The sequence below is a fragment of the Sphaeramia orbicularis genome, chromosome 3 (genome assembly GCF_902148855.1).
Source record: "Sphaeramia orbicularis chromosome 3, fSphaOr1.1, whole genome shotgun sequence".
Lineage (NCBI taxonomy): Eukaryota > Metazoa > Chordata > Actinopteri > Kurtiformes > Apogonidae > Sphaeramia > Sphaeramia orbicularis.
Genome location: NC_043959.1, coordinates 28,406,481 through 28,431,681, shown reverse-complemented (window position 1 = coordinate 28,431,681; position 25,201 = coordinate 28,406,481). Strand labels below are relative to the sequence as shown.

The 25,201-nt window shown below is 37.9% G+C and overlaps 1 protein-coding gene across 3 annotated transcripts; it reads left to right on the top strand.

The window, feature by feature from the left end:
* Positions 1–6,569: 6,569 nt before the first annotated feature.
* On the top strand, positions 6,570–24,930 carry LOC115437283 (uncharacterized). 3 transcript variants are annotated; one of them, XM_030160485.1, is made up of 11 exons: positions 6,570–6,742; positions 6,851–7,046; positions 7,132–7,318; positions 9,698–9,860; positions 10,850–10,943; positions 11,028–11,090; positions 12,821–12,910; positions 13,035–13,162; positions 17,403–17,556; positions 17,775–17,845; positions 24,200–24,930. In XM_030160485.1, the coding sequence occupies exons 1-11, from the start codon at positions 6,572–6,574 to the stop codon at positions 24,434–24,436; spliced, it is 1,554 nt and encodes a 517-aa protein (XP_030016345.1). In that variant the 5' UTR covers positions 6,570–6,571; the 3' UTR covers positions 24,437–24,930. The 3 variants fall into 3 exon arrangements, with proteins under 3 accessions (XP_030016345.1, XP_030016339.1, XP_030016354.1); XM_030160479.1 differs by having other exon boundaries at positions 6,570–6,757; positions 24,200–24,928; XM_030160494.1 differs by having other exon boundaries at positions 6,648–6,747; positions 24,200–24,925.
* Positions 24,931–25,201: the final 271 nt, after the last annotated feature.

Genomic DNA, 25,201 nt, shown 5'->3' with positions numbered 1-25,201 from the left:
ATGTTAACACAGATATGGATGAAATCATTGCAATCCCAACTTTTGTGCTTTTATACATGTAATATTTTATACATAAGTAATAAGTAAATAAATGTAATCCAACTTATTTTGTGTATTTGTATGAAAATGGTATTTCACTGTTCTACGATCTATCATATTAGAACAGTGAGAACAAGAGTTTGGAGGCAGAGAAATGACTGCTGGAGCCAAATACAGAACACAAGCACAGTGAACACAGGCTTTAGTGGTAAAAAGGAGAGAAGTGAGAATATCATGTGTCATCTTCAATGTTTGATGAAGCCATTATATCTCATATTGTGAACTTAATTAAATAACTGAAAAATTCACATCAGACTCCTCAGACTCCATGTGCATGGTTTGTGTGTGACAATATTTATTTATTGGTTGGATGACAGGTTAAATTAAAAAAAAAAAAAAAGAACACACACAAAATACTGTCACTGCAAACGCTGTTCAAGTAGTGGATCTTCAGCCCAAAAACAGTCCACAGTAGAATTCTTGTTTTCTGTCAGACTTCTATAATTCCAATGGAATGAAAGGGAACTTGTAGAAACAAGAATTCTTGTTTCCCCTCAGACCTTTGGAATTCAAATGTCTTGAGGCACAAACAAAAACATCAAGCACTGCAGCTTTAAAAGTATACTTTTTTTTTTTCCTTTCGTCAAAAAATAAAATATGCATGAGATTAAATAACTGAGTGATTACTATTGCATTAGGATCTTTAATAGGTCATTAATAGGTGTTATGCATGGATTACATTGTTCCTGGTGTCTCTCATTTGTGAGACGCCATGCTTTTTAGAAACTTCATATCTAGAAGGTAAATCCAAAGAAACTGTGACAGACCATTTGACTGTAAACTTTATTAGTGGTGATAATGTACGTTTTTATTTTGTTTTCTCTATTAATCATCTCTCATCGTAACAATGAACAATGCAGTGTGTGGGCGTGCCTGCTTCGCTTATCAGGAATTATTTACTTTCACTGCATGAAAAGTGGGGTTTTTGTGAGTTAACGTCCCTGTAAATTGCGTTGGAACTTCAAATTAACACCTAATAGTGGGAATTTGAAGTCAGCACAGAAAATTCTCTCTAACTGCCGGGAACTGCTGTGAATTCCCAACCTCTGGTTAGAGAGGCTTGGCAACAACCCCTTCCCAGCCCCTTGGGCTATGTGAGGCGCGCTGTCTGCAAAACAGTGAAGGAAACAACAGATGGTATGAACCAGAGCAAGGGTCAGATTTGAAAAAGCCTGGATCCATTCTGCTCTATAGAAGTAAATGTATGCCTTTAATGTCTGCTTTTTCTGAACTATTTCTATTTGGTTTTCAGACTGAGCTCACCCACAATGAAGGAGTGACTTCTCACTTAATGGCAGCTCCAGCTGCAAGTCCAGGCTTGAATGGAGAAAAAAGTGGAGTCCTGTTGATTAAGGAACTTTAATAGTTTGTTGTGTTGTGCTTCTCTATTGTTATAATCCTATGCATCTATTTTTTTTTTTAAATCTTCCTAACTTGTATATTTTAATTCCAGTGGCCTGTAAGACATAATGAAACAGTCCGATGGAACTACACATACAGCCAACCAGGTCTAACAGTCCAGGCAGAAGCCATGAAAGTTTCAGCCTGCAGCAGAGAATAAAGACGGTAAGATTTATAAGAATCTGTGTTTAATCTGAATCTGACACAAACACCACACTCTACTATTCTGTTAGCCTCACAGTGCAGCACTGATGGTACTTCTGTCTTTACAGCAGCTGGAGGCAAAAGAGGCTGAACTGGACAACAAGGAGGAGATTTATGGAGGGGGATCACAATGGATATGACGTCTGATGAAGAAGATGGCACTGCTGATGGGACATCTGGGTTGACTGTAAGGCCTCCATCCTTCCACAGTCTGGAGCTCTCTAACCTTTGAGCTGCACTCTAACACACACTAGAGCAGAACCAACAAATGTTCTACCACCACACACACTACAGCAGAACCAACATATGCTCTACCACGACAGACACTACAGCAGAACCAACACATGTTCTACCCACCACAGAAGACTGGACTGGACCACCCTCAGAGAAGATGGCACCAACACCTATCTGATGTGATGTTTTTAGGTCAAAGACCAAACTTCTTTCATGAGTTGTATAAATTACTTTCAAAAGTTACAATAAGTTGATAATAGATGAATATGTTAAAATCTGTTACAATGCAGTTGGCTTAAGAATTGAAAGGAGTGAAATGGCCTTAAGGATCTTTGTGTTTGCTGTGCACTAAGGTTGTTTGGGGGTGAGACATAAGCGCCAGGCTGAAGTCTGCTGTCACTTAGCTCGACCCATTTTTCTGTAATTTGGGGGGAACAGACTTTCCAGTGGTATACAGAATCTGGTAACCCAGCAGCATACCTAACCGTTGTGTGTGCGTACACACAATGTGAGTGGAGATCTGTGCCTGCGACTGTGTTTTGTTGAGTTATCGTTAACCCCTCTGGACCCGATTCAAGTTTTACCCCCAATTTGCACATCAAATCCTGCCCACACAAATTAATGGGACAGACGGGTGCGAGTAAAAAAAGAATGTTAGAAAGTACATTCTTGTGAAACACATGTCAACGGAACAGTAAAGCTCTCTCTGTCCTGTTTACCACCAGCCGACACAGAAATAATAGTTTTTCCACTCAACTTTAGTGTAGGTGTTAAGTCTACATGTCTGATCACAGAGTATGTAGCTCCACTATCTACTAAAAACAATAACTTAAACCTGCTTATAGTAAGATCAACCACAGGGAGCTTCTGATAGGAGTCAGTACACAGCTGAGCGTGTGTGTGTGTGTGTGTGTGTGTGTGTCACCTCCTCCTCCCTTGGGCAGTGCAGCAGAAGCTGTAGTGGGTGTGGAATCCGTGTCTGGAGACCCGCCCTCCAGGGCCGCGAGCCAATCCCCTGCCCCGTTCCCTCCACGTGGCTGTCTCCGCCCCGCCTTCTCTGTGGGCAGTCCCTTTTCCCATGTCCTGGTTGGCCACAGAGGTGGCCCACCCCTCCACATGTCGGACCACCCCTTTCCGGGTGTAGGTGGGCCTCGAGTGTTCTCCGGTCCCCGCCCACGCTGTTCCCCGGGGGGGGGGGGGGTCGGGCGGACCAGTCCGGAGTGTCTGATGAAAGTGACCCCTGCCCTGCGTCTGGAATCTTCCACTGTCTCATCAGGCCTGTTTCAGGTTTGTCCATGCAGACAGACAGCCTCAGGTGGGAAAAAACGTCCAGCAGAGGCTAGGGGTCATCTGTGCAGCCAGAAGCCGCCTGAGTTCGGACCCAGTGGGTCTGTGTTCATTGCAGAAAGTCCCTCGGATGGATCAGGTAGATGTTTCAGTGAATGTCCATGCCCTGAACACCACAGCAAGACCGTCTGGTCCGCTGACTTCCACCATGGGCATTTGTGCAGCTGTGCCAGAAGTCAGTCCTCCCCCCTGCCTGCAGCATCAGCAGCAGGGGTGGAGTCGGGTTGTGTGGAGTCCGGCTCCGGTGGTGGAGAAGGCCGGGGGTCAGCAGACCTGGGGGGCCTGCTGGGGCCCGTTGATGTTTGGCCGGTTCTGGAATTACGGCTGAGTGTTCCGGGAGGGGGGGGCGGGTTCTCGCGGCGTCTTTGTGGGCAGGCGTCCAGACCCGGACACCAACTTCGCTGCCTGCACAGAAACACAAGGGAGGGGCATATGGTATATGGTAAAGTGGCGGAGCTCAAGCTCCTTGACAATCGAAAATATAACTGTTTAATCTGTATAATCTGTTTTATATCTGTTTTTATAACCAGCAGCATAATTTACCAGATCTTACAGACGTAGCACAGACGTCGCACAAAAATACAAGGGAAGTATAAAGTTATGAATGAAAAGAAGTGGTTTAAATATTCTAACAAATTAGGCATAAAGGGAAAAAAAACACAGCTAGATGGTGTCATCTACGGTTACACATGCCTCAGTTTGTTTTTGCTTCATTCACCACATCTCAAAACATTTGTTACAAGGTTCCTATTGTTTAAATTCCCTGACCTTGTTTTTTCTCTCTTTGCCTCCCTTTAACTCATTCAGTTTTTGCACACCCAAAGTTGGCGTTTTAGAAAAAATACCCATGTTTACCCAATAATCAGCACATTCAAGCACAATTTCCCCATATTTTCTTTTTACCCATGGGTTTTGGAATAGGGGCCTCTCTGTCCACACCCCCGTCACTGTGCCCCGGCCGGTTTCCCATTTTTACACTTAGAACGTCTTCTAAGTGGTTTTTGTTCCTTGGCAAACAAAATACTAAAAAACCCTGATTTTTCTTTTCAGTTGTCAGCGAAAAAATCACTTAAAACGCTTTCAAGTTTGTTATAAACTTTACTCTACTGTATTTACAGACAGTAGCAACCTTATACGATTTTTCTTTTTGGTTGAAGGCAGGCGAAAAAATCTCCCAAAAACGCCTGTACTCTATTGCATTTGCATACACTAGCAACCTTATACGATTTTCTTTTTGGTTGAAGGCGAAAAAATCTCCCAAAAACGCCTGTACTCTATTGTATTTGCATACAATAGCAACCCTATACGATTTTCTTTTTGGTTGAAGGCGAAAAAATCTCACAAAAACGCCTGTACTCTATTGTATTTGCATACAATAGCAACCCGACTCAGGTCTATATATATATATATATACTTATTCTTTTATATATATATAAACCCGAATCGCACGCCACTATTGTTTCAGTGACGTGCCCAGTGACGTGAGTTTGGAACACAGAGAGTAAAAGGCCCAACACCCCAAACTGTAACTTTCTCACCGTGTGTGGCGTTGAACTCAGTTCCGATTCCAGTGGTGAGACGGGCGGGGCTCGGGGCCGGTCCCCCGTCTGCGGTGTCGTTTTACCACGGGGCTACAGCCGCTTTTTGGCCCGTAGGATGATCAGTCCACCAACCTCCGTTCCCCGCCCGACAGCACACATGGAACCCTGCCGACAACGCCAATTTGTTATGGAAATGTTCAACTGATAACCCACACACAAAGAGGCGGAGAGAAAGTTAGAGTTAAAATAAATAAATGCATTTATTGAGAAGTCAGTCACAGAGAAACTCTGTAAGTGAAGTCTGATTAAACAAGAGAAAACTAAAGATTATATAGAACCAAATCCAACCCCCTCAAACTATGATGTCATTCCTTACGTACATCGTACCACCCCATACTACTCCTTCTCTGCTCCGTGAAGAGGTCATGATGACCTCTCCACTCTAACCTTGCTTGGATCCAATCTGGAGTGCAGGCGCCATTCTCTATCTACACATTCAGACATTTAGGTGTTTGGGTTTTAACTCAAGGCAAGAACTCCGTTCCTGGGTTGGGGGTGTTACAGAGTGGTAAACATCACACATAATGAATAATGACTCAGCATTAAAAGAAGATGTACTAACAGTATAAAATATAAAGAGTATAAAATATAAAAAGTAAATTTTTCCACCAAAATACAGAGTGAGCGTTCTTTTGCTAGAGATGATCTTTGAAAAACTCATGTTCGCTAAGTGTGCTCTACTACTGTGTGCCTTGGAAAATTTTCGTGTTTGTAAGTGTATATATCTGAAAACAACATTAGGTTCTAGATGTTGGTTGACTGAAACTGTTCTGTGAACGTGTAATGAAGCTAACGTTGATGCTATTCAAGCTGGCGGTGTGAGTGCATTACGTGTGTAGTGTAATTAATAATAACTGTCTGTTAGTAATTGAAGTTGCATGTATTTTGTATGTTGCAGTTACAAATACGTTAAAGAAAACGTCAAGTAAAGGAGAACCTCCAACTCAGAACAGAAAGCCTTGTTTGGACTCTATTTGTGTTTGTGGCTGTAGCTGCACAGTAGCATATGAGGACAGCACATCTGACTGGGACTGACTTTTTAAATTCTAAGTTAGTTTTAATTTGAAAATGTCGTAATTTTTATTTATTCTAAAAGTTTGTTTTAATTTGAAAGTGTTGGCACTGTTTTCTTAAATATGTAAGTGTGCTTTTTCATTCTGCATTTTAATAAAGCTTGTCTTTATTTTTAACATGATCTTGGCAGTTGTGTTCTTTCTTTATTGATATTGGTGGTAATGTTTTCAGTGTCTGAATTATTACCCTGCAACAAACAAACAAACAAACAATAAATAACAAACAATAATAATAATAATAATAATAATAATAATAATAATAATAATAATAATAATAATAATAAATATTTTTAAGGGGTGGAGCATAGTATAATGCTGCACAGACGACCAATCACATGTGAGCTGTCCTTTGTGGTAACATCCAATGGGATGCTATAAAAAGAAAAAAAAGCATCCAATGGCTGTTTCTGAGGCCAGACATGGCAGGCACCAGTGACATTCAAATGTAAATTAGGGCCATTCACACCTCTGTGAGCTGTTAACCCCGCACCCACCTGCCCCCACACCCGCCCCACCCCGCCACCCCCTCCCCCGTTGGCTCCATTTGTGGCAGCTGAACTTGTCTGGAAAGTTACGATAATTACCAGGAATCTTTGAAGTTGGTGGGTGTTTATGGGGTTGATAATCTGGTTTTTCAAGCAGTGTTTGGCATTTCCAGTTTGTATCAGTCTCTACTCGACATCGCCTGTAAAACTGATCTGTCAAAGTCCACCCACAGTGCTGCAGATTTGGTGGTGTGAACAACTACTGTACCTTTTTAACATCAAGAGCCTATCTTCAAAAGTAAAGTACAACACAGTAAGATCATTGTCTTACTTTTTTCATTTCAAGTCAAGAGCGGTATTTTGTCAGTAATCTGTCTTGTTGTTTTATGTGTTTCTTTTTTGGCAGATGTTCAAGCAGCATGTTAAAGAGGTACTCCGTGAAGCAGACCCAAACAAATCTCTCATCTACCATGGAGGTCCTGAAAAAGTGGATCTACTGGCATTAGTCAAAAAGAAGAAGAATCTTCTATTTTCAGCTAAGTATGACGTCCAGAGTACCACATTTGTTCACTTGATTCCAGGACTCTCTGTTGACGTCACAGGTATGTACCCAGTCACAGATGGAACAACAAACTACATTTGAAACTATAGAATTCAACACTAACAGTATCAGCCTTGATTTCACAGAGGAAGATTTTATTAAGGATTACCAGTCCAGTGGACAGATCTCAGTGAGTGGCAGCATACAAGGAGGCCTAGACAAGGTTTCTGCTGATGTCAAAGCAGGAGGATCCAGTCAACAGGGATCATCAACTGTCACTATTAAGATGAAGGCAGTCGATCGTCCCTCGCTGAAGAAAGGATACCGTGGCCAGTATGATTCTTTCTTTTTTTCTTAATTGAAACTCAGAAACTCAGAACTCTAGATGGTGTTGTTGGATTCAAAAGTACTTTCTTGTCAGTTCACTAGATGCTTAAACATACAGAGAATTGTGATACTGTGAGGTAAAAAATAGCATAAGAATAAACTGTATAAAGAATAAACAATAACAGAATATAAAGTGTACATGCCAATCTATTTACAGTAACAGCAGTCATGCAGTACAGTCATGTTTTATCGCTGGTTTCTGTTGTGATGTTGTTATTCTTTGTTCTCAGTTGAAGGTTATGGTAAAAGTATAAAAATGATTTCCTGTTAATATGTTGAACTTTGGCAAATAACAGTAGCTGACTCACTAACCTGTCTGGGCCTGCATGGAGCAGGGGGTGGTGTCTTTCTTTTTTCTTCTGTAAAACATTACTCGGCCAAGCCCTCTTGCATTCCTCACATGTAGGGACAGGAATTGATAAGAATTTAATGATTCAGATTCCATTAGCAATTTTGCTTTTCAATCCGATTCCTCATCGATTCTCTTATCGATTCTCATTGTGTGAGGGAATAAAAAAGCACAAACAGGTGTGTGTGCATTAACTGTCTTTTATATTTCCATCTCCGCACAGAAAATATAACATATACAGTATGCACAAATAATAATAACAGATGACGCGGGGCCTGGTTCCAGATAGTCATATATGAGGCGGTAATCAGGAATGTTGGGGAGGGGTCACACCATACAACGTGAAAGTGAAACTTCAGATGCTTTACTATTTCCTCTATGTCTCCCGCTGTTGTGCATCTCATTTTCCTTTCATCTACCTTCAGAAACTTTTGTTTGGGGGTGCCAGACGTTTGTTACTCCCCCCTAGAACCGGGCCCAGTTGATGCCCTGGTGTTTGTTCTGCGGCTAGATAGGATACAAAAACGAGCTATACGTACTTTCAATAAGGCCGGTTACTATGAACATACTAATGAATTGTTTACAAAATCCCATATTATGAAATTTAATGATTTGGTTTACTATGAAATAATGCAAATAAGGTATAAAGCTAAATTAAAGTTACTCTCTGTCTGTGTACGAAGGTTCTTAACATGAGTCTAAATATGATTTACGAGATGTCTGTAAATTTGTTGTACAAAAAGCTAGAAAAGAGACTAAAAGAAGGTGTATATCTGTTGTTGGAGTTAAATTATGGAATGAGGCCAGCATGGATTTAAGAATGTGTAGCTCATTTTCGATGTTTAAAAAAAATGGTACGTAGGGTAATATTTGAAGGACACAATTGTTAAGATCTAATAAGTAATAAGTAAATAATTTATTTTTGACTCTACATTAAAATACCATTAATTTGGTTGGTTATGTTTTCTATTTTTCTGGTTTAGTTACACTTTTTGATGTTCTTGCTTCTTTCTTTGGTTGTATGCATTGTTGTTTTTTCTTTTTCCTATATTGAAAGCTGGGTAGCTGAATTTGTTATGTAGAACAGGCATTAACATAAGCATTCTGCTTCTGCCTGTGCGTTTTCAGTCACTAACCTGTTGGTAATGTTTGTAGTGTTGACACTGGTTGTATTATGTGATAACTGAATAAAGAATTTCATCATCATCATCATCATCAGATTCACAAGTGTCGCTAAGTAGCGTATCAAACATGTGACATTCCTGCAAATGAACTGCATTCTGTGTGGACAAATGTATTAGCATATTGCAGGTATTTTCCCCTTTGAAGAAATGGAAGCTTTGTAAGTGTTACAAGTGGGCCTGGTGTCATCTTTTGGTGTGAAATATAATCATACTTTGGAGCGTTTCTGCCTCCATGCCATGTTGGTTATGTCTAAACCAAAACAATGCAGCATACATGTGATGTCATCATGCATGCGCAACAAAGGTGAAATCGATAAGCAGAATCATTAAGCAGGTGGGCAAACAATTCCAAGGAATTGGGCTACTGGGAACCAGTTCTCAAAAAAAACTGGTTCTCGATTCCCACCTGCCTTCTCACCTGATGCTTAGAAAACTTACCCCATAATGGGAGACTTTTTTTTTTTTTTTGCTTTTACCTCATTGCCTACTACAACTTTTAAGTAAATGTAAATGCTGAATGAATTAAGTTGAAATGCCTAGAAAACTTAGAATCAAGTCCTATTTAACTGATTTTATTTCAGATGTCAATTCAATTTTAATCAATTTGATCCCCATTACAGTTAAAGCAATTAGTGGGTGAATCAATCTAGAAAACAATCATAAAGTACTCTAATAATGAAGTGTTTTATTCTTAACATAGCAGCAGTAATTGCTGCTTCACAGTTGTCTTTACTTAGTTTCCTTTTGTCTTAATTTCATTAGAAACAAATGTGCTTTCTTTCTTACCTTCAGGAAGATCGATACATTTTGGATGCCTGAATTGGAGAAAGGAGAAGTGCTGGGGTTCGTTGACAGGATCATCTACAACGCTGATGAAGTTGAACTTCATGGACAGACCGAAGTGGATGGGGAATCTAAAGCATCCTGGAGTGTATTCTTTGGTTTCTCTGCAAAGGTGAGTGCGCATCTCAGTGAAAAGTTGAAGGTGGACCATTATGAGGAGCTCCGTATCCTGCTCTGTGAGACCCGGCTTGACAAAAATGATAATAAAGAACTGACTGAGCCAATACCTGACAATGTTCAACTTGTACATTGTGCAACAACAAAATATCTAATAATATTGTTTATATAAAGACCTCAGTAAAACAATATTGGCTCTTTCAGATCACTATTGAAGGTTTTTTATTGAATGTTTTTAAAGCAGCGTATGACTTTCATCACTAACTTTTCTTCAAACTTGTAAAACCCCAGTGATAGCCTAAATATCACTAATGCATTATTCTTTCCTCGCTTACGTGTCTAAATCACTTCCGTCATGGTGAACAACTTCGAAGATGACTCCATCATAAGCAGTTTAAGTGAAAAAACATGCCCAAAGACCTGAGATTTTGACGGTATACTTTGCCCTGCAGAGCCAAATCAAACCAATATCTCAAATCATTTGTCCCATTTGCTGTTAAGTTTTTAAATAGCCTGTAGACGAACTTGTTGGGAACAATGCACCGTTAACTATGATGACTTATTTATTTACTGTATTTATTGTATTTATTGTACTATGTGAAACTGATTATTTTGGTGATATGTGAGGTATGTACACTTCTCTTGCAAGTCAAATTGCCCTTCGAGGACATTAAAGATTTTTTCAATTCAATTCAATTGCAGCTATATCTTGTTTTCATCTCAAATGTGTATGTGTTGCATGAGTGGCTGAAACGTCACTTTATTATGCATTTGCTTGTTACCTTCTAATTGTTCTTGTGTATGAAATATGCCTTACAAATAAAAACAGAATGGTTGATTATTTGACAAAAATACAGTAGCACGGCCGAGAGTTTCCATAGTGCTGTTTTTGGACAAATGTCCAAGGACAGAACATTGGTCGTGTTTATAGGATAATGTTTTCATGCACCTCACTGTGGTAATAAGCAGAGTTGTGGTTTTCAGGGCAAGATGGAAAAGGAAAAGTCCTACAAAGTGCCAGCAGGACGGGTTTATGCCTATGGCTTCAATGAGATCAAATTTCAAGACGATGAAATTAGTAAGTGGCTATTCTGAAAAATAAGAGAGATTTTGTTCTATTTATTTCCCAATTTTCCTCTTTCATGATGTCTTTCTGTTACAGAGAGCGTCAGAGTGGAAATGTGCTCGTTGGGTGTGAAATCATGTGGCATCGAGAAGGTCCAATGTACGTCTTCCATTAATACTGTTGCTTTGTCAAAAATGGACAAAAAGAGGATTATTCAGTAGAAAAATTAATATACACTTAAAGGGAAGTTTCAAGTGCTGCAGCTGTTTCACTTACTGACACTTCTTGAACCTATTACACTACACCTGACATTAACTGACACTTCAGGGACTGTCAGATATCACACTCTGTAGCTGAAATTATACAAATGCGTTCAGTGCATCTTCATTTTTCAAAAGCTTAGCGTCACCAGTTTATTTTCCTTTAAGCAATACACATCTGTCAGATTTAGCATATCTTCCCATCAACCCTATTTCACAGAAATTACATTCATATGTATCTAAATTCTGATTATAATGACATGTTGTTAATGACCATAATTAACAAGTGATAAAAATATGCTTTTCACAAACAACATGTTGGCCAGGCAATATAACTGGAAACTTAATTTACAATAAATTCCAGTTGTTGGAAGCAAAGTCCTGTGTCATCCATCCCAACTGCTTTGACTCAAAGAACCTGCAAATCCTTCAATAAGAACTGAATGTGATGATTTCCTTTTTTATTTATCTAATATGTTGGATAAAAAAACTATTTAATTGCATAAACTTAATCCTAACAGACATTATTTGCAATAAGATAAATGTAATATTATCAAGAAATGAATCAAAAATCTGGCACCAGAGACGTTTGAAGCAGACAACTGTGAGTGCATAATATGTAATCATCTGAGATGTAATTATGACAACCTGGTAGAAAAACAAGACAGTAAATGCATAGCAGTTTTTCCATTTCCATTTTTTCAATTCTGGAAAAAAGCACTAGAAAACCATGCCACATTTTAGGAAAAAAATAACTGTCAGCATATTGGATGCGTTGATTTTCTTGACTGCTTGGATTTTAAAAAAAAAAAAAAAAAGCTATTTAATTACATTACACATACATTACATACTGGCAGAAAATCTTAACAAGTATTTGAGATTTTACAGAAAAGTGTCATTATTATATCATACTACTACTACTACTAGTAATAATAATAACACTTTTCTATAAACTGTGATCAGATATTTTTAATATTACTGGTTCCCAGTAGCCCGATTCCTTGGAATCATTTGCCTGCCTGCTAAATGATGCTGTGTACCGATTCTGCCTTCATTGCACATGCGTGATGATGTCACGTGCATGCTGCATTGTTTTGGTTAGAACGTAGCCAACATGGCGTTGAGGCAGAAATGGTCTAAAAAGACGACACCAGGTCCACTTACTTGTAACACTTGCAAAGCTTCCATTTCTTCAAAAGGGTGGAATCCCTCCAATATGCTCAAACATTTGTCCACAGCATGTGATTCCTTTGCAGGAATATCACATATTTGATACGCTACTTAGCGACACTTGTGAATCTAGCGGCAGAGCAAACACCAGGCCGGTTCTGGTGCAGGCAACGAACACCCTGTCCCCTCAAATAAAAGTTTCTGAAGGTAGGGGAAAGGAAATTAGATGCACAACAATGGGAGACATAGAGGTATTAGTAAAGCGTCTTAAGTTTTACTTTCATTGTATGGTGCCCCCCCCCGTACTTGTACTCTTTTATTCCCTCACCCGATGAGAATCAATAAGAGAATCGATAAGGAATGGGATCAATAAGCAAAATCAATAATGGAATCTGAATCATTAAATTTTTATCAATTCCCATTTCTAACCTGTATTATTTTATATTTGTGTGTTTAAAGCATATTCAGATAAAATTCTGGCACCAGAAACCTTTGAAGCTGACAACGTTACTGAGAACACCTATGAGAACCTGCAACAAATACAGGAGGGTATGTTCTGAACACAGCTTAGAGGAAAATCCAGGAATTTGTAAAATGTACTGCAGTTTTCACAATTGCCCTGGATTTACTTTTTACAACTTGCAAATGTTAAAACCTCTGATAACCCCTGCAGAGCTACAGAAGATAGAAGGTGTGTTTCAGCCACTGAGTCATCTTCCACGCGCGACCCGTTCTACTCTATTCCAGAGGCTCTGCTGGGTTTCTGAAGAAAAGGATGCTGTGACTGCTCTTGAGCAAGCGGTATGGTTTGACTTGATAGAAAGGCTTTGAAATTGACAGAAAAAAACAGGGAAACTATGTACATTTCAGTTCAGTCTGTTGGCTGATGTTAAAATATTTATAACAGTAGACAGACATATTTAGAGTTTGGCGTCTAGGCTCCAGGAACATCACTCCCTGCAGATATTTTACGTATAGGTACTGGGTAGCGATAAATAAACAACTCCCCTCAGAGCCTACCGGTGGATGCTTGGGTGGTGGAGGAGTTTAAAGAGCCAGCAGCAGCATTAGTCTGTCAGAAGGAGAGCTGGGACATATGTGGGCAAAAGAAACCCCAGATTTAAAAGGACACGCCAACATTTATTTAGCACATCATAAAACAGCAAAAAAAAAACCAAAAACATTCAAACAAGTAACATTATTTTGGAGGAGAAATTAGAAGCCAAAAAAGGCTTATATGAATACCTCCCCAGAAATGAACAATATGCAAGAAAAAAAGAAGAAAGAATTAAAAATACAATATAACTGAATTGATAAACTACAGTAAAAACAAGAAAAATGTAAATCACGTTACAAATCATCAAATACAAATCAAATGATATATAGCCTTACATTTTTTCATGAATTAAAGTCCTTTTCAAGGTCTTAGATTATTCCACAGATTTGGTCCATGATATTTCAAAGAATACTGACAGAAGTTCGGCAGTACGGAAGATAAAATTTGCTTGAATATTGTGTAGAATAGTTGTGAATAACAGAAGACAACATAGGGAAATTCTGAAAAATTTGGGAAGAAAATGTGTGAAGTGAACATATTTGTACATGAAGACACAGGTCTGGTAAATGTTCACGTCAAAAACTGAGAGAAGTTTGAATTTTTTGAAAAGAGGAGCAGATGAGTCGAGTCACTTAGAAAAACTGATCATTCTTAAAAATTTCTTTTGAATTAGGAGAATCTTATTGAGATACGTGGGACAGGTTGCCGCCCAAACAGTATTGCAATAAATAATGTAAGGATAAATTAAGCAATAATAAAAAGTCAAGAAACAGGAAGGATTTATCAATGAACGGACTCTGTTCAAAATGCCAATTGACTTCATGATTTTTTTTTTGTACAGAAGAGATCAATATGGGATTTCCGACTCAATTTTTCCATCTACAATAACACCTAAAAATTTAATGTAAGAAACCTGGGTTATTTCAAAGTTATCCATGAATATTTTATTGTTTTCCTTGTTATACTTATTATTTTTGTTACAAAATATGATAAAATTAGATTTTTGGGTATTGAGAGTTTATTCATCTGAAACCATCTAGAAATAGACGATAGTTCTTCATTTGCTTCTCTAATCAGTGTACTGAAATTTTCATGGGATATAACCAAACGTGTCATCAGTAAACAAAAGAGGCAAGACATTTTTACACACCATAGGGAGATCATTCAAGTAAAAAAAAAAAAAAAAAAAAAAAACATATGGAAATAAATCAACCAAAAAAGAAAACAAATATAACACAAATGTATCACTATTATATTGTGGCTTTTTAACAATACTTCGGCCCAATCCCGATTCTCATTTTCACCCCTCCCCCTTGGCCCTTGCACTTGGGGTTGAAACATTCCCCTATGAAACAACACAACCCTTCAAGCCTTGTTTCGTCATCAGTGGTCGATATAAACAGATGTGACAACTTTTTTTGCGAAAGAATTCCCCATGCCGTCAGCAGCTGTAGCCATCTCTGTTGCATGGGCTTTGGTCATCTTTTTTGCAGCTATCAACCGCAATCCGAAGAAATGGGGTCTATAACGCATTGAAATGGCATTAAACAGACGATAAAATGATTAACTTATTTACGAAGAAAATATGTACAGTTGTGTGTTTTTTTCATCACACTGCTGCACTTTTGTGCTGTGTTTACCTCCATCTCACCAATGATATGAACAGAATTATGGGAAATTTCTCATACCCCTCTGTTTGTAGTGTGGTCCTAAAAAAATCTCTGTGTTGAGGGCCAAACAGCCCCCCTTTGGGTCACTGGCAATCTATAAACTCAATTTGGTATGAACTCTACCAATAGTTTTGCTGCTAGAGTGTTAACAACCAAACAAACATCTCGAACTAAAAGCAATACCCCTTACCTCCCCTTCGGGTGCGGGGTAATTATTGCTAACTTTACAGCGCCTGGTGAGAAATGACTTGAAATATGGGAATCAAGGGGTTGGAGTAAATGAATACATTTTCCTAAATTCTAGGACTCATAAATTTTTTTATTATTCTTAAAAAGATCTTAAAAAGTCTTAAATTTAACTTCTAAAACTAGACTGGGCCTAAGCCATCTCTTAGTTTCAGTCGCACAGTCGTAGGCTGCTGGGGGACAGTGATGCATCGACCACCCTTCCTCCTCTTCCCCCTTTCTCCATGAATTGTACATGTTACCATTACTCATCTGGTATTTTGTGCTTTTCTTCTCTGACCTCTGACTCTTCCTGTTCCTTTCTCCAGGTATCTCTGGTTCTTGTTCTGTTTGTACCTGATGTTCAGTTCTGGACTCCAACCTGCCCAGTGTTTGCCTGCGTCGTCCAGTTTCTCTGTTATTTCTTGTTCTTTCTTTTCTCTGTTCTTTTCTCTCCTCTCTGTCCACTAACCTGAGTTGGTTGGAGCAGATGGCAGCATATTTGGAACTCAGTTCCTTCTGAGGTTTTTTTCATCTGCAAAAGAAGTTTTATCCTTCCCACTGTTGCCTTGGGCTTACTTCTGGAGGATTTCCTGGGTTTCCTCTTCATATAGTCTTTTTAAGACCTTCATCTGAATTTATGAAGCGCCTTGAGATAATCATGTATTAGTATTGGCACTATACAGGGTGGGGAAGCAAAATTTACAATGAACATTTAGTTGTTTTTTCTCAGGAGGCACTACGTCAATTGTTTTGAAACCAAACATATATTGATGTCATAATCATACCTAACACTATTATCCATACCTTTTCAGAAACTTTTGCCCATATGAGTAATCAGGAAAGCAAACGTCAAAGAGTGTGTGATTTGCTGAATGCACTCGTCACACCAAAGGAGATTTCAAAAATAGTTGGAGTGTCCATAAAGACTGTTTATAATGGAAAGAAGAGTATGACTATGAGCAAAACTATTATGAGAAAGTCTGGAAGATACTATTAAAGAAGAATGGGAGAAGTTGTCACCCGAATATTTGAGGAACACTTGCGCAACTTTCAGGAAGCGTGTGAAGGCAGTTATTGAGAAAGAAGGAGGACACATAGAATAAAAACATTTTCTATTATGTCAATTTTCTTGTGGCAAATAAATTCTCATGACTTTCAATAAACTAATTGGTCATACACTGTCTTTCAATCCCTGCCTCAAAATATTGTAAATTTTGCTTCCCCACCCTATATAAACAGTCATACGGAAGTGTCTGTAATTAGGGCGTGGGGGAAATGGATAAAAATCATATCACAATAATTTTTTGTCATATCAGACGATATCGATATGTATCACGAAAGAAATCAAAGAACCATTTTTGTCAAGCTTAAATTTTCTATTACTCCTAAGTTAGCTGTGAAGACATCAGAAGGTTATTTTTGATTTAAATATAATTTATTTTCTGTCAGAGGTTGAACGTGACAGATGTGCTGAAGAACATTATACAGCTGTTTCAGATGAATAAAACAGGTTCATATATTTAAAACTAAACCAAAAGTCAGACCAGCAGGCAAAAGCTTTCAAGTTTTAAAAGAGAACGCAAACAAAACAGACCATCTTCACCAAACAATGCTGGGGGTAAATACGTGGGGGTGCGTTCAGAAACTGCCATAAGTGGTGTGAAACCGGTAATTTAATTTAACATGCTTTGAACATCCGACACCCTACTTTTCAGTAACCTGGTCGCCCAAATTCTCGGTCATATTTTCTCCTGAGGGAACACCCGTTACCTCCCGCTGCAGCCCAAACATGAGTAAATGATAACAGTGCTTCTAAACCATTCATTAATGAGTATTTATGTCAGAAATATGCTTTATAAATGATGAATTCAGTATTTGTTAATGCTTAACTAATGGTTCATTGTGTGTACTTATTATAAAATGTTACTGAGATGTTTAACTGTTATCAATTTGGGTCTCAGCTTGTCATTGAGGGGTGATAGTGGGTCCTGAAGCCAGTCCAGTAGAGAACCACTGGTCTGGAGGCCTCTCTAGGTTCGAGCTAGAATATTTTTCATTTTCATTTACGTGACATTTGTTTTTTCAGCTCAGTCTGTGGTGTGAGCAGCAGCGTTTTCACCTGCCTCAGTCACTGTCAGCCTGTTCAGTGTTGGATCTGCTCAGACTTGCTCCTCTGACCAGATGGACTTATAGGTCTTGTTTCCTCAGAGCTGTTCACATGTTGGTCAGCGCCGTGGACAGTAAGTCATGTCATCCTCTTTAAATGAGTGTTTGTATAAATGAAACAGTATGGTATTAAATTGAAGATCATATGAAAACTGGAAGCCTGGAATTTGGTTTTGAAGGCTGCAATGTGCATATATATATCTGACATCCACAGACGTATATCTGTTTACTGTAGAATTTGTGAAGCGTTTACAGCAGAATTTCTCATTTATTTGTTTTCTGCCTCCTATAGTACTGCCAGACCATATGCCAGCCATGATTACCAAGTGCAGCCCTGACACACTGACAGTCCTCAATCATCTTGTAAGTCAACTCAACCAAGCATATATTTAAAGACATGATAACCAAACAGTGATAGTGATACAGCTAAACAGGAAGGGTCCTACAGTCAGCAACGTTCTACAGTCAGATATGCCCTCAAGAGATGGAGGAGACCAAAAATGAGCTCATTTATATTTTCAGTTATGTACATAGATGAACTGAGAACCATCCATCCATCCACCCATCCATCCATTCTTATCCACCCACCCATCCATCCTTATCCAACCACCCACTCTCATCCATCCATCCATCCATCCATCCATTCTTATCCACCCACCCATCCATCCATCCATCCATCCATCCATCCATCCATCCATCCATCCTTATCCAACCACCCACCCACTCTCATCCATCCATCCATCCATCCATCCATCCATCCATCAGATATGCCCTCAAGAGTTGGAGGAGACCAAAAATGAGCTCAGACATTTATATTTCCAATTATGTACATAGATGAACTGAGAACCATCCATCCATCCATATCCACCCACCCACCCATCCATCCATCCATCCATCCATCCATCCATCCATCCATCCATCCATCCATTCTTATCCACCCACCCATCCATCCATCCTTATCCAACCACCCACCCACTCTCATCCATCCATCCATCCATCCATCCATCCATCCATCCATCCATCCATCCATCCATCCATCCATTCTTATCCACCCACCCATCCATCCATCCTTATCCAACCACCCACCCACTCTCATCCATCCATCCATCCATCCATCCATTCTTATCCACCCACCCATCCATCCATCCATCCATCCATCCATCCACCCACCCACTCTTATCCATCCATCCATCCATCCATCCCAGAGCTGACACATGCAGATGAACAACCATTTACTCTTTTGCACAATTAAATTATTACCTGAGTCCAGTCTGGGGGTAGTACAGCAAAATACTGTAACACTCCTACTCCTTCAGACTTATTACAGCAGGATACCATGAATACACATTTAAACAGATTTAAAACTAGACATCCGTACGGGTTTGTAGTTTAATAAAACATCATTTAGACGCTTTCTTTAAGGTGGTGAAGTTTGTAGCAGATTTCAGATGGTCAGAGCAGTGAGTCCTGGGCTTAGTACATTCTGATGTCAGAACTGCACTGCAGCTGCTGGTGTATTTTCCTATATTTTCAAGATATTTTTGGTATTTTTCAGAAAAGCTCCTAAGCTTCAGGCCGCTGCAACCTCATGTATTAAAGACTCAAAGATGCAACACATTCAGCCCTTTAAAAGCCTATCATTACGTCTCAGTTTGTCATCATGCGTCAATGTTTTTGAATCCATTGAGAAAGCACACCAGAGTCTTTCTGAGAAATCTGCTGGCAGAGCCGATTGGTTTCGTAGTGGTGTGATGCAAAATGAGTCGGACAAACCTCTGATAGGCATCTCAAAATTAATGGATCGAATGAATAACAATCTGATAGTAAAAAAAAGTCAGTTATAATTAGCACTAAGCAGTCCAGCCCTGCCATGGGGAACATTTTCCTATTTCCATTTCAATCTTTTATTTTTATGACGAGCGCCTTAAGAAGCACAGAAAACTCTCACTTTTGCTTTAATTTTATCATGAATGAATAAGAGAATATAAGAAGGGCCCAACAGGAGTCAACTTCAATGTCTCAGTGGAAGATTGTCACTCTAAATATTACAAACATGTTCAAAGTAAACTGATGAACGTTGCAGTTTTGTTTCTTTTTTATTTTTTCGATATCATCTTACTATGCTGGATATGAGAGCAGCATGACAAAAGCAACAAAAGCAGATGTTTTTTGAAAGAGTTGTTTATCTTTTGCTGTGATGGTTGAACCTGTGAAGTTTCCTGCTGATCTAAGCCACACAGTCTGTGGCAAAAAAAAAAAAAAAAAAAAAAAAGAATCTTACATCCCAGAATCAGGGACAACAAACTCCTTATTCCTTTGCACGTCTGTTGAAATCTGTCAAATTGTGTATATACTACTGTATTGTCCATTGTGTAGATGCTGATATAAGGTTTTTTCTTCCTCGTTTACGGGTTAGTTCTTAGTGAAACTAGAAAAGTAGGGCAGCTTCCTTTTATTTTCAACTTGGAATTCCTTGTCAGCAGCATTTGTTATTATTGATTCCAAGAACAGTACTTTTCTTTCATGCAATTTTTTTGGTTTTGTACCTCTGTGTCAGTTGAAATTAAAGGTTGAATGTGCAAGATTTTGGGGGAATTCAAGAGGACAATAGTGCAGAAATGGAAAAAAAAAAAAAATCCTAATTACATTTTCAGTAGTGTGTAAACAAACCGACAGAATGCACTTGTGTTGTTTTTCTTTAATGCTTTGTGTGAGGAGTATTTTATCACCATGGTAGTTGTCTGGCATTAATGTGGACTGCCATTAAATATTATGTTTGAGTGTGGAAGAAGCTCAGAATCAAACTAAACTATGGCTCTGATCAGGGCCTTGCTTTTGTGTTTTTTCACACCCACCATAGGGGAAGGTGAGATGAGGTTTATTTATTCTTTAATGACTTTTAGTACCCTCACCCACTAGGGATATAATGATTACCGGCATAACCATAAACTGCGGTAACATTGCCAACAGTTAGTATTACCGTTTAAATTCTAATTATCATGATAACTGTGTTTGATTACCGCACTTTTCCGGAGAAAACGCCAATGTAAAGATTTGCTTTTATGTCAAATATTTGGGTATAGTTTTAATTTATTACAATTTTAACTTTATTAACCTAATCTTTGGAACCAATATTCACTTTTAAAGTCTTTGAAAACATTCGTTAAGCATCTTTGTGTTATTTATGCAATAAATTATATACATTTTTCAAATCAAATTTTATATACTTTTTTGGGTTTTCTAGCCTTTTATGTTGATGTAATAGGTTAAAGTGAAAAAAATAATAGGCAGATGATATAAATGAAGTTATGCTGAAAAAAAAAGGATACCAAACATGGGTATAATAAATATTTCTTTATATAGTATATAAAGGCAAAATCAAAAGTACTGAAAATGGCCAAAATAGGCTCAGACCCTAAAGGGTTAATACTTGTATGTTTCTGCCAAGAAAAAGTGCATTGTGCCAATCACTTTATTTGTTTTTTGTGTTTTTTTGTTGTTTTTTTTTTTTCCTTTTTTCAAAATACAACTTGGTTAAATTATTTCAGTGTGTGTATAAGTACTTACAACAATACCGCGATAATAATAATAACCGTGATAATTTTGGTCACAATAACCGTGATATGAAATTTTCATATTGTTACATCCCTATCACCCACACACTATGAATAATTTTCAAGTCAAAATGTGACAGTATTTTTTTAGTTACCTGTGTTGACAGATAGACCCGATTGCAATACCAAAAAGTTGGTCTGTCTCATATCTCAATCATTCTCAGAAATGGTCTGAACCTGGATCTAGACCAGAGGTGTCAAACATATAGCATGCGGGCCAAATTGGAATGGATTTATGAAGAGCAAAAAATTACACTTAAGATATACAGACCAATTCAATCTTAACTGGGTAAAAGTCAGTAAGTCATAAGTGGGTAAAATATTATGGTAACCTGTAAATAATAGTAACTGAAAATTTTGCTCTGTTTTAGTGGAAAAAGTAAAATTACATGATGAAAATATTTACATTCACAAAAAACAAAAAAGTGAATAACCTGAACAAATATGGACACCCTGAAATGTCTGAAGAAAAATAAGTGCAATTTTAACAATATTCTGCTTGTTACTACATGTTTTATGTATTTGTAGATCCACTGTGATCTGTAAGTTATAACGCACATGTGTAAATTAGAAACTGAGGCATAATATTGTTAAAAATGCACTTATTTTTCCTCAGAAATTTCAGGTTGTTCGTAATGGTTCAAGTTATTCATATGTTATTGTTAAAGAATAGTTTGTAAATGGAAACATTTCATTATGTAATACACTAAAACAAACAGAACAATTTAGAGTTATTATTCATAGGTTATTATGCTATCATTTGACTGATCCAGCCCACTTAAAATCAAATTGGTGTGTGTGTGTGTGTGTATGTATGTGGTCCCTGACACCTCTGATGTAGCTCAACAGAGACTCAGGAATTTTACAAAATTCCTCTTTATGAAAAAAGAGGCTCATGTTGTAATAGAGCATGAATGTTAATTGAAAGAGCAAAAGAGAGCAAACGTACAACTTTCAGAAGAGCGACATCTGAAAATGGCGAGATCGATGACATAGCAGCTACATTAACAAACATTGTTATATCTTTATATTATTCTGTAAGTAGTACGCCTGTCTTACTGAATACTGTCAGTAAATTTGAATAAAATACAGACTTTGCATATCCTGTGTGAATGCTTCAAGTGAAACACAGATGTGAGAGTTTTTCTTCTCCAAATTACCAGAACTTCATGGGTTAAACTAGTCCCATGCAAATAGGGCTTAAGGCAGAGAAATGCTCCACATCATGGAAATTGTATAATAACAAGTTAACCATTACCAAATGTAATCAGAGGTGTTTGTTCATCTGTCCGTTAGTCAGACTCTGCCAAACCACATTGATTTTCTGACAGGTCAACTTTATTCTATTCTAAAATGTTAGTTTCTTGGTTTGAAACTGAAATACTGTACTAAAACACCAAGTAATACTCACACTGAAAAGATAATGATCACATACCTTATGTTTGTATGTGTGTATATTATGACTAGACACCTCTGTGTAGATATTTATGGTGTACGTATGTATTATATACATGGATAGTCAAAGCTGATGTGTGCGGGATAAAAAAAAACAAAACAAAAAACACGATATCAATATGAAGACCCCTTCTGGTTACGGGTGGGTGGGCAGGACAGTGGGTAATTTACCAGTGCTCTAGTGTTAGTATTTGATGAGCGATGATGTGATATGTTTGGATAAGTCATAAAAAATGTAAGTCAAAAAAAAAAACAAAAAACACCACAGTAATGCAAAAACAGGCTACAGAGTGTCTCTGTGGTAAGTTTAAAAAGCTTATAGACAGACAGACAGACAGAGACAATGTATACACAAATTTTGTATATATTCTCCTGAAACCCAGCAATTCATTTTTGTCCTCTGTAGTGGACAAGGGTTTCACAGCTTTAGTAAAAAAAAAAAAAAAAAAAGTCAGCTGAAAAGGACATTAAATAAAAACAATTTTTAAAAATGTGTCTGAAAAAACTGCTGCATTATACTGTTTCCAATTAAGGCAATTATTTAATGTAAAACGGCGAAAAAGTTTACTTACTGGGTCTCAGGAGGCTATATAAAATTAGTATCTATCTATCTATCTATCTATCTATCTATCTATCTATCTATCTATCTATCTATCTATCTATCTATCTATTACACTTAAATTGGTGTTGACCTTTAAGGCAGGCTTTTTTCAGGTGGTAAAACCAAAAAAGTCGTCGTTTGAGTGTCAGAATCATGTATCGGGTGGAGTACATCCACCTTGCAATATTTAGGGATGACCTCTCCTCTAGGTGTCACTAGGGATGTAACGATTACTGGTATAACGATAAACCGCGGTAAAATTGCCAACGGTTAGTATTACTGTTTAAATTCTAATTATCATGATAACCGTGTTTGATTACCACACTTTTAGGGGAAAAAAACGTCTATGTAAATATCTGCTTTTATGTCAAATATTTGAGTATAGTTTTAATTTATTACAATTTTAATTTTATATACCTAATATTTGGAACCAATATTCACTTTTAAAGTCTTTGAAAAGGTTTGTTAAGCATCTTTGTGTTATTTATACAATAAATTATATCCATTTTTCAAATCGGATTTTATATATTCTTTTGTGTTTTTTGGCCTTTTGTGTTAATATAATAGGTTAAAGTGAAAAAATAATAGACAGATGAGATAGATGAAGTTATGCTGAAAAAAAAGATACCAAACATGGGTATAGTAAACATTTGTTTATATAGTATATAAAGGCAAAATCAAAAGTACTGAAGAATGGACAAAATAGGCTTGAACCACTAAGGGTTAATATTTGAATGTTTCTGCCAGGAGAAAGTGTATTGTGCCAATTATTTTATTTGTTTTGTTGTTGTTGTTTTTTCAAACTATAACTTGGTTAAATTATTTTAGCTTGTGTATAAGTACTTTTTAAACACTGAGCACAATTTCAACAATACCGCGATAACAATGATAACCATGATAATTTTGGTCACAATAACCTTGATATGAAATTTTCATATCGTTACATCCCTAAGTGCCACTAAATATTACTTCCTGAAGTTTACAAAATGACAAAAGGAATCAGTGTATCATAATATTCACTACTATGCATCTTGCTTGGACCTGCAGGTGAGCAGCATTAGGGACAGTGGTAAGGCTCAGGTCGCCCAGCCGCTGCCTGGTCCTCTGCAGGAGGGAGGGGAGCTCCACTGGCTGACGGAGTTCCTCTGCTCCACCGACGAGACGCTCCAAGATCTAGATGAGCTGGCGATGGTGGCAGGAGAAACACCGGGAGCGCTGCTTCTGGCTTTGTGCATCACTGTGCAAGGACTCCACATGATGCAGGGAGAACAGAATGAGTCTTAATCCAAAAGAGGCTGAGATAAGAGCATCGTTCTTTGATCAGGTTCATGAATGTTCTATTTTCATAGGAGTCAAGCACATAAAACCTTCTCACTGCACTGCTTCCATGCTGGTCAATTACCTGTTTAAAACATCTCTGTCTTTTTAATTAAACCCTCAGCTGCACGCCACTGGAAGCACCTACTGATGTTAAATGTTTAATATGTTTTCATCCGCGAATTCTACCAATGCTTTTAAACAGTTTGGGTAAAATGCAGTTTTTCAGCTTTTCACTGGAATCAGATACAATGGTTTTGGATATTCAGAGGTTCCACAATGAACATGGAAACACTTTCATTTTCTACAACATTTTTTCACCAATAAAACCCATGGAGTTTAACAAATTGTTTGTGGACACTTGTTTTTCCCTCCAGTTAATAAAACTTAGAGGTTTACTTGCTTTATTATCATCATAAAGAAATGTGGTTTAATTTTTATTTGCATTTTACTCATCCAAATGCACAAACAGTACATAACATTAGCAACTAGAAGCACTCGGAAAGTACAGACCTCCGCCAAGGCAGATCAGTGCTCCCCTCCCCGATCACCACCAAAATTTAATCATTTGTTCCTTGTGCCAGTATCAACATTTCCTGAAATTTTCATCCAAATCCGTCCATAACTTTTTGAGGTATCTTGCACACAGACAGACCGACAGACAAACCAATGCCAGCAAAAACATAACCTCCTTGCGGAGGTAATTAGCATTAGCATACAGTACATATTAGG